This window comes from Zalophus californianus, chromosome 3 (genome assembly GCF_009762305.2).
Source record: "Zalophus californianus isolate mZalCal1 chromosome 3, mZalCal1.pri.v2, whole genome shotgun sequence".
Taxonomy (NCBI): Eukaryota; Metazoa; Chordata; class Mammalia; order Carnivora; family Otariidae; genus Zalophus; species Zalophus californianus.
The window spans coordinates 129,302,322-129,315,967 of NC_045597.1; the positions used below are offsets into that span (position 1 = coordinate 129,302,322).

General features: G+C 34.9%; 1 protein-coding gene across 7 annotated transcripts in view; it reads right to left on the minus strand.

The window, feature by feature from the left end:
* The window catches only part of SCN3A (sodium voltage-gated channel alpha subunit 3), a 109,749-nt gene that overhangs the window by 55,865 nt on the left and 40,238 nt on the right, over positions 1-13,646 (minus strand). For 6 of the 7 annotated variants that reach the window (XM_035726804.1, XM_035726809.1, XM_035726808.1 and 3 more), the window contains 6 exons: positions 11,788-11,916; positions 11,028-11,119; positions 9,912-10,184; positions 9,646-9,709; positions 3,826-3,967; positions 2,501-2,707 (listed from right to left, as the gene is read on the minus strand). In XM_035726804.1, the coding sequence (XP_035582697.1) occupies positions 2,501-2,707; positions 3,826-3,967; positions 9,646-9,709; positions 9,912-10,184; positions 11,028-11,119; positions 11,788-11,916 (907 nt within the window). Of the gene's footprint in view, positions 1-2,500; positions 2,708-3,825; positions 3,968-9,645; positions 9,710-9,911; positions 10,185-11,027; positions 11,120-11,206; positions 11,299-11,787; positions 11,917-13,646 lie in introns of all 7 variants that reach the window. The other variant, XM_035726806.1, reaches the window with a different exon arrangement.

Consider the following 13,646-nt stretch of genomic DNA (forward strand, 5'->3'; position numbering starts at 1 on the left):
AGTTACTATAACAATATTGTGTATGTTCAAAATGCTAGAGACATGGGAAATATAAAAGAGACTCAGATCAAGGTTTTAGAGATGAAAACTACAAAAACTGAGATGAAAAATGCACTGGATAGGATTAATAGTTTAGCAGACATTACAGAAGAAAAGATGATAAACTTGAAGACATAGCAACAGAAACTAATGGAACGGAAATTGACAAGGTAATTCTAAAAGTCCTATGAAGCTGGAAGGGACTTAGAATGGTTAGAACAGCTTTGGAAAAAAAAATGGAGAGCTATAACTATCTGATTTCAAGATTTATTAAACAGCTACAGTAATAAAGAGAATGTGTATTGCTGTAAAGAGAAACAAATCAATTGAACAGAACAGAAAAAACAAATCCCATTCACATCTGGACAACTGATTTTTGACAAGGTTCAAAGGCAATTTAGTGGAGAAAGAATATTTTGTTAAACAAATGGTGCTGCCCCAGTCAGAATGGCTAAAATTAACAAGTCAGGAAATGACGGATGTTGGCGAGGATGCAGAGAAAGGGGAACCCTCTTATACTGTTGGTGGGAGTGCAAGCTGGTGCAGTCACTCTGGAAAACAGTATGGAGGTTCCTCAAAAAGTTGAAAATAGAGCTACTCTACAACCCAGCAATTGCATTACTAGGTATTTACCTTAAAGATATAAATGTAGTGATCTGAAGGGGCACCTGCACCCCAATGTTTATAGTAGCACTGTCCACAGTAGCCAAACTATAGAAAGAGCCCAGATGTCTATCGACAGATGAATGGATAAAGAATATATATATACATATATAATGCAATACTACTCAGCCATCAAAAAAAGAAAAAAAAAAGAAATCTTGCCATTTGCAGGTGGGTGGAACTAGAGGGTATTATGCTAAGCATAAAAAACCAATCAGAGAAAGACAGTTATCCTATAATCTCACTGATATGTGGAACGTAAGAAACAAAACAGAGGATCATAGGGGAAAGAGAGGAAAAAATAAAACAAGATGAAATCAGAGAGGGAGACAAACCATAAGAGGCTCTTAATCATAGGAAACAAACTGAAGGTTGCTGGCAGGGAGGGGGGTAGACAGATGGGGTAACTGGGTGACAGACATTAAGGAGGGCATGTGATGTAATGAGCACTGGGTGTTATATAAGACTGATGAATAACTGACCTGTACCTCTGAAACCAGTAATACATTATATGTTAATTAATTGAATTTAAATTTAAAAAAGAAAAACAACAAAAACAAATGGTAATGTAGTAATTTGATATCCATATGCAAAAAAAATTTCAACATATAAATTACACCTTACACAAAAATTAACCGAAGATGGGTCATTGACCTAAATATAAAACATGAAACTATAAAGCTTTTAGGAATAAAAATAGGAAATCTTTATGATGTTGATTTGGCAAAAATAAATACAACACCAAAAGCATGACCAAACAAACAAACAAAACTGATAAAGTATACTTTGTCCAAATTTAATTTTTATCTGAAAATACTATTAGGAGAATGAGATGACAAGTTACAGATTAGGAGAAAATATCTGCAAAGCATATATATCATCAAGGACTAAAGGAGGATATATAACGACTACTCGAAACTCAAGAAAACAAAATGGGCAAAAGATTTAAACATCTGCTTCACAATAGGAGCTACACAGATAGAAAATAACATGAAAATCTGCTCAACATCATTGGTCATTAAGAAAATGCAGAATAAAACAATGAGGCACTTAGTAGAATGGCTAATAAGACTGACAATACCGAGTATGGATAAAGATGTAGAGGAACTCTTACTACCATGAGTCAGATTTTACTGTCTTCCCATGATTTTCACCTTCAATTTATGTGTTTTTTTTTCCTTTTAAGCAAATACTGTTCTGTCTCTTCCCTCAAGACTTGAATGCCCCATTCACTATGCCCTGAGCTCAAATAGCCTTTCAATATTAATGAGAATTTAAAGTTGTCATCTAATGCAGATGCTTTCCTGATATCCTGATAGGGGCTGTAGCAAACACCTTTTATGCTACAGAAACCCCAAAGAATGGTTAAGAGTAGGTATACATAAAGTTTTCTTGTTAACATTTGAGATCAATTAACTTCAGAATAAAACCTTAAATGTTATAATTAGGGGAGAAACATGAATCGTTGGAAATATCAGTTATGCATCTTTTCACATTAAACTGAATGTCAGATTCTCCCCTCAGGTTTCATGAGACACTTTCATAGTTTACTTTATCTTGAATGTGTTTTCTACCCCAAAGTAATTTGTTTATATATAATGTCAAAAAGTTCCTTTGATCTCAACTTCAGAAATAATTTTAGGTTTGAATAGCTTTCTCTTTATTTCTAATGATAATGCCTATATACCAAATGAAAAGCTGGCTTGACCTCTATGCTACAGCACTATTCCTACTTAAAACTTACAGTAATAATAACAGTAACAATAATAATAAAACTTTGCTTATTATCACTCAGTACCTGAGCTTCTTCCTGTTGCTTTTTAAGCTGTTCCAGCATTTGCTGAAATTCAGCCTCTTTCTGTTCTGCCTCTTCCAAGGTGGCCTGATTCTGTTCCTCATAGGCCATGGCCACCACAGCCAGGATCAAATTCACCAAATAGAAAGATCCCAAGAAAATCACCAGGACAAAAAATATCATGTATGTTTTTCCAGCAGCACGTAATGTCTAGGGGAAACAAAGGATAATTTCATCAGTATTTTATATAATGTCCCCAAATAAAGATTTGATTTCCATAACTAGGTAGTGAGGAGATGAATACTTTTTAGGATCCAGTGTATTTTGACCAAGATTTGTTTGCTGTTAAAATGAACACATGTGTAAGTGCATGCATACATGTGCACACACACATAAATAACATTTAAATTAATCTGAACCTTGACTGTAGTGTCATTTGATACAAACACACATTTCAAATTAGTATATATTGGATATATATACAAAACCCTATGAAAATCTTAGAGTCCATAATGGGGGGCACTATTAACAAATAAGAACACTACCTTTAATTCCTTTCAATGAAGTTCTACTTCCATGGCAGCCTATACTACACCATCTAAAGATAACATCTTTCTTTCTCTTTTTCTAGCCCCTAACCATGGGTTTAACTTGAAATTTTTTATGTAATTGATTTTTAAGTATTTTCACATGTTCTTTTTATATCTACAATTAGATTATGAACTCAAAGCCATGAACATTCTTTCCATCTTCCATAGTTCCTAGCAGAATATCCTTCATATAAGAAGTTTTTACTGTACATGTACTGACTGAATGAACAGTTGGGATTCTAGGCATACTTGCTTTGTACTGGACCCTCCTCTGTATTCTAGAGTCTTATTAACAAGTATCAATACTTGTCAGTTCATATATGTTCATAAAATTAAATCTCACACATGTTAATTTGAACCTTACTGCTGTGGTCTGAATGCTTGTGTCTCCCCAAAATTCCTAAGTTGAAAATCTAGTGCCCAATGTACTAGTATTAGAAGATGGGCCCTTTGGGAGGTGATTAGATGGTGAAGGTGGAGCTGTCATGAATGGGATTAGTGACTTATAAAAAGAACCTCCAGAGAGATCCCTAGCCCCTTCTAAGCAGATGATGACACAGCAAGAAGATGTTAGCTCATGAACCAATATTAGGGGCTTTTGCCAGAATGAAGCCATGCTGGCATCTTGATCTTAAACTTCCCAGTCTCCAGAACTATAAGCCATACACTTCTGTAATTTATAAGCTATCCAGGCTGTGGTATATTGTTGTAGCAGCCCTAATGGATTAAGACACTTACCAACTGGTAAAGGTTCTCCCAGTAGTCTTGAGTCATGAGCCGAAATAGAGACAAGAAAGCCCAACTAAAGGTATCAAAGCTTGTGTATCCATAGTTGGGGTTTCGACCAGCCTTCACACAGATGTATCCTTCTGGACACTGGCTGTAAGAGAGAGAAATGGTGCTAGCGGCAGGTTGGCAATTATTGCCATTTCAATTGATGTTGATGTAAAGGAATTGTCAAAACCCAGGGTTGCTGTCTATGATGGATTTTCTTGCCTTCATTTCCAGAGCACTTTAGGTAATTGCTTACAGTGATACTGTTATTAGATGAAATTTATTGGGAAAACCAATAGAAAACTGGGATGCAACGAGTCAGATTTGCAGACATTTAGAATGGCAAAGGGGCAGCAACCACACACTTTTGCCTCTGACTTCATCACTGTCTTGCTCTTTACAAAGTGGGAAGAATCAATAATTAAAAATGAAAGGCCAGAAAACAAAGGGTAGGGAATCACTTAATGAGCTACTTCAGTAGGCGCTTCTGTAGAACTTTATAAAATAAAGCTTATATTTTAGAATATTTGAGATTTACAGAAAAGTTACAAAGAGAGCCCAGAATAAATGCCCCATTTCCATGCTCAATTCCCTCTATTGTTAATATGTTAGTATGGTACATTTCAATCAATATTGATACATTATTATTAACCAAAGTCCATACTTCATTCAGATTTCCTCAGTTTTTCCCTAATATCCTTTTTTTATGTTCTTCAATTGTTCTAATTTTTTTTATTTTATTATGTTAATCACCATACATCATTAGTTTTTGGTGTAGTGTTCCATGATTCATTGTTTGCCTATAACACCCAGTGCTCCATTCAACACGTGCCCTCTTTACTACCCATCACCAGGCTAACCCATCCCCCACCCCCCTCCCCCGATAGTCTCTCATGGTTCGTTTCCCTCTCCAATTTCCCCCCTTCATTTTTCCCTTCCTACTATCTTCTTTTTTTTTTTTCACATATAATGTATTATTTGTTTCAGGGGTACAGGACTGTGATTCAACAGTCTTACACAATTCACAACGCTCACCATAGCACATACCCTCCCCAGTATCTATCACCCAGCCACCCCATCCCTCCCGCCCCCCACCACTCCAGCAAACCCTAATATCGTTTTATGTTTCAGGATCCCATTCAGGATACTATATTACATTTAGTCACCATGTCATTTTAGGATCCTCCTGATAAAGTTTCTCAGACTTTCCTTGTTTTTGATTATCTTGATAGTTTTAGGAATACTTTCAGGTATTTTGAAGAATGTCTTTCAATTGGAATTTGTCTGACATTTTTCTCATGATTAGATTGGGGATGGATTTTTAGGGAGGTAAAATATCATTATTGTCACATCATATGAAGGGTACATATGATCCATATGACTTATCACTGTTGATACTAACTTTTGTCACCTAATTGGAGGTAATGTTTGTCAGGTTTCTCCACTCTACATTTACTCTTTTTTCCCCCCATACTGCATTCTTTGGATAAAAGTCACTATGTGCAGCCCACACATTAGGATCCGCCTTCTTAAGAGTAGAGCATTTACAGAGATTATTTGGAATTCTTTTGCATGGGGGATTTGTCTATTATCTCTCATTTATTTATTTATTTCCTTTTCAATTATTTCTTTATATGAGTAGGTACTCATGATATTCATTTCATACTTTGAATTCTAGTTTAATTGTTTTATTTATTTTGTTGCTAAAATTGTTCCAGTTTTAGCCATTGGGAGCTTTTCCATTGACTCCTGTATCTCTTTGATGTAACCCTATGGTTCTGTGTGTTTTGTTTTTGTTTGTTTTTTAGCACTTTCTTACTTTGTGGCACTACAAGATGCTTCAGACTTATCTTTTATATTTCCTACTCTAGAATCGGCGATTTCTCCAAAAAGTCCTTGTTCTTTTATTGGAGAACAGTATTAGAACCCAGGACAAGTGTGTGTGTGTGTGTGTGTGTGTGTGTGTGTGTGTGTGTGTACACATATATCTCCTTGCTTTGTCAACTGAGGAACTAGAAGCAACGACACTGCCTTAGCAATAAACATAGCACCCAGATCTGGCTTCTAATAACACATATGTGTCTACGTGTATGTAAACATCTATACCTCTATTAAGCTAAACAGGAGGTAATACTGTCTCCAACCCTATTTCATCACCTCATGATATCATTCTAGACTCCTACCTTTGCGTATCTATAACTTCTCATTCCAAAAGTGGCTGGCTTCTATCATCTACTATCTATATGCTTAATTGTTCAATACTAGTATACATGGATAGTTGTTTCAGGATTGCTAATCCATACTAGCATGGGAAACAACTTTATCAACTAGAGTACAGTTTTTTTTTTTGTCTTTGCCTTACACACTCCACTTCCAAAGTTGTTTAGATCAACACTTATTCTCCTACTCCTTCAGTGAGGTTATTTTATACATTATAAATGTATTTGTATCCCTTTGTTACATTCTGTTTTTCAACTGGGGATACCCCAACCATACAAATGCTTTTTTTTATTTGCATACACTGTTAACTCTTTGTACTGTTAAGTTCTATGAGTTTTGACAAATGCTTAATGCTCACCATTACAGAATCATACAAAGTTTTTCCACCCTAAAGAATCCCCCATGTGTCACCCAGTCAACCCCCTACGCTGAACCCTTGAAAAACACTGATTTTTTTTTTATCATTTCTATTGTTTATCTTTTTCAGAATGTCATGTAATTCGAATCAGACAAATACAGGTTTTTCAGATGGGCTTCTTTTCATGTATTAATATGTATTTAAGGTTCATCAATGTCTTTTTGTGCTTGATAGCTCATTTTCTTTCTTTTTTAAAAAAAGATTTTATTTATTTATTTGTCAGAGAGAGAGAGAGAGCACACAAGCATGGGGAGCGGTAGGCAGAGGGAGAAGCAGGCTCCCCGCCGAGCAGGGAGCCCGATGTGGGACTCGATCCCAGGATCCCGGGATCATGACCTGAGCCGAAGGCAGATGCTTAACCAACTGAGCCACCCATGCATCCCTCATTTTCTTTTTATTACTGAATAATATCCATTCACTGGGATAAATACATCACAGTTATCCATTCACCTGTTGTGGGACATCTTGATTGTTTCCAGTTCTTGTGATTATGAATACAACTGTTATAAATACTCACATGTATGTTCAAGTTAATTGGCTAAATATCTAGTAGGGAAATTGCTGGATCATATGGTTAGACTGTGTTTATTTTGTAAGAAACTGCCAAATTGTCTTACAAAATTGTTGCACTATTTTGCATTGCCTCCAGCAATGAATGAGAATTCCTGTTGTTCTGCATCCTCACCAGCAGTTGGTATTACCAGTTTTTTTGGATTTTAGCCATTCTAATAGGTATATAGTAGTAACTCATTGCTGTTTTAATTTTCAATTCCCTAATGACAAATGATGTTTAGCATCTTTATATATCTTTATTAGCCATCTGTATATATTCTTTTGTAGGGTGTCCAGATTTTTGCCTATTTTTAAATTGAGTTATTTGTTTTCTTTTTGTTGAGTTTTAAGAGTGCTTTGTATAGTTTGGATACAAGTCTTTTTTTCAGATAAATTTTTTGCAAACATTTTCTCCCAATTATGGCTTGTTTTCTCATTCCCTTTATAGTGTCTCTGCAAAGCAGAAGTTTTTAATTTTAATTAAGATTTTTTCTTTCCTGGATTGGGTTATTGGTGTTTAAAACTTATCACTAAATCTGAAGTCATGTAAATTTTATTCTCTGCTTTCTTAAAGAAGTTTTATGCTTTTGTATTTTAAATTTAGGTCTGTGGTTGATTTTTCTTTTCTGGTGTTTATTTATTTATTTATTTTTATTATGTTAATCACCATACATTACATCATTAGTTTTTGATGTAGTGTTCCACTATTCATTGTTGTCTATAGCACCCAGTGCTCCATGCAGAACGTGCCCTCTTTAATACTCATCACCAGGCTAACCCATCCCCCATCCCCTCCCCCTAGAACCCTCAGTTTGTTTCTCAGAGTCCATAGTCTCTCATGGTTGTCTCCCCCTCCGATTTCCCCCCCTTCATTCTTCCCTTCCTGCTATCTTCTTCCTCTTCTTCTTCTTCTTCTTCTTCTTCTTCTTCTTCTTCTTCTTCTTTTTTAACATCTAATGTATTATTTGTTTCAGAGGTACAGGTCTGTGATTCAGCAGTCTTACACAATTCACAGCGCTCACCATAGCACATACCCTCCCCAATGTCTATCACCCAGCCACGATTTTGAATTAGTTCTTGTGTAAGGCGTGAGATCTGTATCTAGGTTCATTTCTTTGCATATGGATTTCCAATTGCTTCAGCCCGATTTGTTCGAAAAACTTTCCTGTCGCCATTGAATTGAATTTTCCTCTGTCAAAAATTAGTTGATTACATTTGTGTAGGTCTATTTTTTTTGGGGGGGGTGTCTGTTCTGTTTCATTGATACTATTTATCTATTCCTTCCCCATACCATACTGTCTTCATTACTGTATTCTTATAAGAAGTCTTGAAGTTAGGTAGTTTCTTTAGAATTTTATTTGATATTTAACAAGAGTGGCTATCAATTTTACCATGTAAATCACCTAACCCTTACTAAGTACTCAATAAAGAGAAGTGATTCTTATGGTTTAATAGTGATAAAGTATTCATCATCCAGCCTTATCCAAAATTTTATCTAGGCCTTTACATTAATCATAATAATAAAAATAATACCTAAAATGCAATAAACACTTATGATGGACCAGGTGCTAAAACAAGGACTTTATGTGTATTAAGTAATTAATCACCAAAACAACCCTAAGAGACAATATTACTCTCCACATTTTAGAAATAAATAAAATCAGATACAGAGAGCTTAGAACACTTTTCCAAAGTCAGAGTTTGTAAATGGTGGAGTTAGGGTTTGAATCCAGATATATATGAACTCTAGAATTCATACTCTTATTCACTACATTCTCCTAACAAAAGTTAGGAAAAATATCAGGAAAATAATACCCCAAACACCATATCCAGAACTGTTATACATTTTCAATAATACAATAGATCTTTATGGCCACATGAATTTCCCATTTTCTAGGATGACTCAAAATACTTCTGTGTAAATTCTGTGGTTTAAGAGTCACTAACTCTTGCCATCCTTGGCTTCTAAAAAATTACTCTACACCCTGACCTAAAATCAATTTAAAATACTCTTGGGAAAATATGTTAAGTATGAGTGACCAGCAGGATGACTAAGATATTAAAGTGTCTCTTATTGTAGAATGTGACCAAAAAGAACTATTAGGCATATAGACCTAGACAAGCCTTTGACATATATCTGTCCCTTGGCTCTTTTGCACATGGGGTTTTCATGCTATTTCAAGAATACCCAACTCTCTCAAAGCAGTTTCCCAACTGCTGAAGATCATGTTATATTCTGGATCTTTTCCAGCCACAGCAAAACTTATCACATCAACACATACCCACATCAATCAAAATGTTCCCTGTATTTATTAAACAGCTCTGATGGGTTTACAAAAAAGACAGACTATGGGTCTTCACACTTGGGGGTTATAATCAGGTACATCTAAACTATGAAATTCTGGAGAAAAGGTCTTCACCCAGAGGGGTGGTTTTAATGACCATGAGTTTAGAACTGATACAGTCCTCTAACAAAGAAGGTACTTCCTACGTAGGTAGCATCACTATTATATACATGTAAGAATACCCTTGTATTTTTTTCCTATCTGCTTTTTCCCAAACTGTTCTAGATTTTTTTAAATTGTGCTTCTTACCCTGCATCTGAGCCATTTCCACAGAGTAGAGGGTCCTTTTGTCCATCCAAAACATAAAAGTGACCTGTTAATATAAAGAATAAACTATTTCATTTCATATCTGTCCTACTGACTTTGGGAATAAATGAGAGCTTGACTGTCTCAGTTATTTCCAAAGTGGACACAATGAGGTATATTTACAAAAATGGTTTCAAGCCCACAGCCTCAACTATTTATAGTTGAAAATTCAGCAACACTAAGGTTAACAATGTAGCAATATTTCTTACTGTCATCTTCAATATAATCCTTCCAGTTAAATGTACTCATTGTTATATTAACAAATATCCCATTTGAATCCATTGTGCCATTAAAGTAGGATGTGGTGTTGGTTTCAAAAGCAGAATCGCTTGGGGGCCATTGCAAGCATTTATTCCGCAGGTTGCCCATGAACAGCTGCAGACCAATTAGAGCAAACACGCTCAGACAGAACACAGTCAAGATCATGACATCAGAAAGCTTCTTCACGGACTGGATTAGGGCCCCTACAATGGTCTTTAAACCTGAAGAGAGACAGCAATAGGTCATCCAAGGAAGAGTGTCATAATCCGTAATGTCTTCTTAGTCATACACATTCTCTTTTCCCATAAATGGTTGCCTGGCTATTTAGACACAAAGCTTTATGGATAGCCAGATGGTTTGGGAAATGGATGAAAAGCAGATTTTATTTATGAATAGTATGTTTTCTGGAGGTTTAAAATGAAAGTGTAAATATCTAGGCAGGAAGCTTTTTTGTGTGTGTGGTTTTATGTGTTGTCATGAACATCTAAAGAAGAACTTGCAGTTATTTTTCACATCAGATTGTGTTTCATGAGGCATCTCCCTCCAACCCATTCTTTACACCAGCCTCTAAGTAACAATAATTCAGAGGAGAAAAGAATTTTAAAATATTAAATATCCTATGCCATGCTGTTCAAGAATAATCTTTTCTCCTTTATAAAAGGAGATCTATTTTCATAATAGATCTGCAGTGAATGGGAAACCCAAGTAAGTTAGTAAAGGCATGGTAGTAAAGCTTTTTCCAGATTGTAAAAGAGAAAACTTTACATCATAAATGCAAAAAGAGAGAGAAAGCATGAGAGAGAGAGAGTGCACACACGTGCACAAAACTAGTATTTTTATAGACAACTCATGCAATTCTCTGTTAAACTCAAAGGCTGACTTTATAAATAAGTATGTAATTTCTAAACTTTTAGGAACCGAACTGCTTTGAAACATCATTTGACATTCTTGAAGTTGACAAACAAGAATAATAAACAACAAGTCTAATGACCTAAGTGTGATTTCAACCTAACTATTATTACAGTGTATTTAAATTCAGCCCCAGTGTTTAACCTAGCTCTCACCTGGAATGACTGAAATTGTTTTCAGTGCTCGGAGAACTCTGAATGTTCTCAGCGCTGAGACATTGCCCAGGTCGACAAACTCTGTCACGTATCTGTAATAGGGAGTTCACACACAACACAATAATACACAAGAAAAGTTGGAGGTACAAGGAGCCTATCATCTTACACCAGTTTCTTACCTGGAATTACAGAAATAGTTTTCAGAGCTCTCAAGACTCTGAAAGTTCGAAGGCCTGAAACATTGCCTAGGCTTACAAATTCTGTTACATACCTGTAGAATTAAATCAGAGTTACTGATAGTTTTGGCAAAGTTTATACTAAATAAAGAATGAAAGTTGGGTTTGGCGTATAGAGCCCCTTGAGTTTAACAAATGGAATTGCTATAGACCTCAGGATGCCATATGTTGAAAACTGCTTTTAAGGAATAAAATTTTGTTGTCTTATTTCAGTGTAATTTTCACTAGTATGAACAAGTTTGTTTGTAAGAAATCAAAGTACAGTTGGAGGTATTATGCTCAATGAATAACTTCATTTTGATGAAATGGAAGACTAAATGACATGAGAGTAATTGTTTAGTGCTCACTTACCAGATAGATTTACCTTACTATATGTATTCTAATGTGTATTCTCAAAATATATGAGGCATATGGTTAATTTGGCTAATAAGCAAACTCTGCATTTAAAATATGTCACAACCACCTGGTTTGTGCTACAACTATTTTCATTCCTTTGAGCTTAACAACTTTTCAAAAATACTCACGCCATCACAATGACACTGAAATCCAACCAGTTCCATGGATCACGAAGGAATGTAAAATCTTCTAAGCAAAACCCTCTTGCCAAGATTTTTATAAGTGACTCAAAGGTGTAGATTCCAGTGAATGTGTACCTAGGAAAAGCATCCAAATAAAAATTAACATTTTAATTTGAGCTGTTAATATACATGGTTTCAAATATGGCAAATCTTATCCTTTTGTGGTTTTTTAATTTGCTAAAATCTTATTTCATATTTCCATTTACAAAGACTTGACTTGTCTAATTAATCTTATAAGCCTAAGTAAAAGGTTAAACTGAAGAGATAGTATCTTCCCCAAAGAATCTGATCTTGTTTAACTATTTAGACTCTAGAATAATAGTTGCATATGTTTTATGGATAATGATCAAGCTTGACCCTCTAGAGCAACACTGTTTGATTAAAATATAACACAAGCTAGGGTGCCTGGGTGGCTCAGTCGTTAAGCGTCTGCCTTTGGCTCAGGTCATGATCTCAGGGTCCTGGGATTGAGTCCCACATCAGGCTCCCTGCTCCACAGAAAGTCTTCTTCTCCCTCTCCCACTCCCCCTGCTGTGTTCCCTCTCTTGCGTTTTCTCTCTCTCTGTCAAATAAATAAAATGCAGTCTTTAAAAAATATATATATAATACAAGCTAAATATGTAGTTTTCAAATTTTCAGTAGCCAAATAAAAAATGAAAAACAAGTTAATTTGTCACATTATATTTTATTTAAACCAATGTATCAAAAATATTATTATTTCAACAACTAAGACTAGCCAAATTTCAGATTTCACATGTGGCTAGTGTCTCCCTTATTAGACAATATAGCTCTAGAGGTGAAATTTCTTGGATTTATTTATTTATAATAAAATATTTCATTCAAATTTATTAATGATTAGAATTATTTTTAGGCATATTTCCCATGTCTAGTCTAGAAAATATGCTTCCCCTTTTTATCTTTAAGAGTCAGGCATAGAGTTTTAAAACTGCTTATCTCGTATATATCTACACAAGAAAAATTGTAATTTATTAGTATTTTATGTGTGTGCATTCACACAATTACCAAAACTCATAGCAAAACCAAATTTCTGATTCTTACCTGCATCAGCTACCATTTCTATACAATTGAGCCAAATCATTTAAACATGGTTACGTTCAAATTTCAACCTCCAAAATGGTGAAAAGCTTTTCCATTTACTGTTTGATATATAGTGCATTTCTAGCCCTCTCTCCTTTGAGTGTCGACAATATTATTTCTGTTTCTTCCAAAAATAGTTGAGAAAGAGTACTTGTTTTTCAACATTGTGTTCTTTTAAAGAGTGCAATTTAAGATTATCCTTCAGATTATTTCACCCAGGCCACAAAGATTTGATTTACTCGTATTAAAATTAATTATATTTCCCACCTACTCGTATTTTATATGTGAATAAAGTTAGGAGAGTTATTTCTGCATTGTTCTCTGCAGAAATTTCTCTCATATGGGGGAACAAAGAAATAAGAAGAAAATCTATGCAGCAATCTTCACATCAAGTTCTCGGCCTTTTGGCTAAGATCAAGTGAAGTTTTCCTAAGAACATTCCTCCTCCTTTTTAAAAGAATTCAGTTGACTTTTTGAGAAATAAATATAATTGCTATCTTTACTTATTATGAAGTAGCTGACCTCTTTAGGAAAAGATATAATTTACAATGCCAAGCTTATATTTACTTGTGTTTTAGTGTGGACCTTTGCACATTACACATAATCACCATGACATTTCTGTTCAGAGATAGCTACCTTATGAAAAGCCGTAAGAGACAGCTCAGTGTACGTTTTATTTATCACATTAATGGTTAATTCCCTATGGT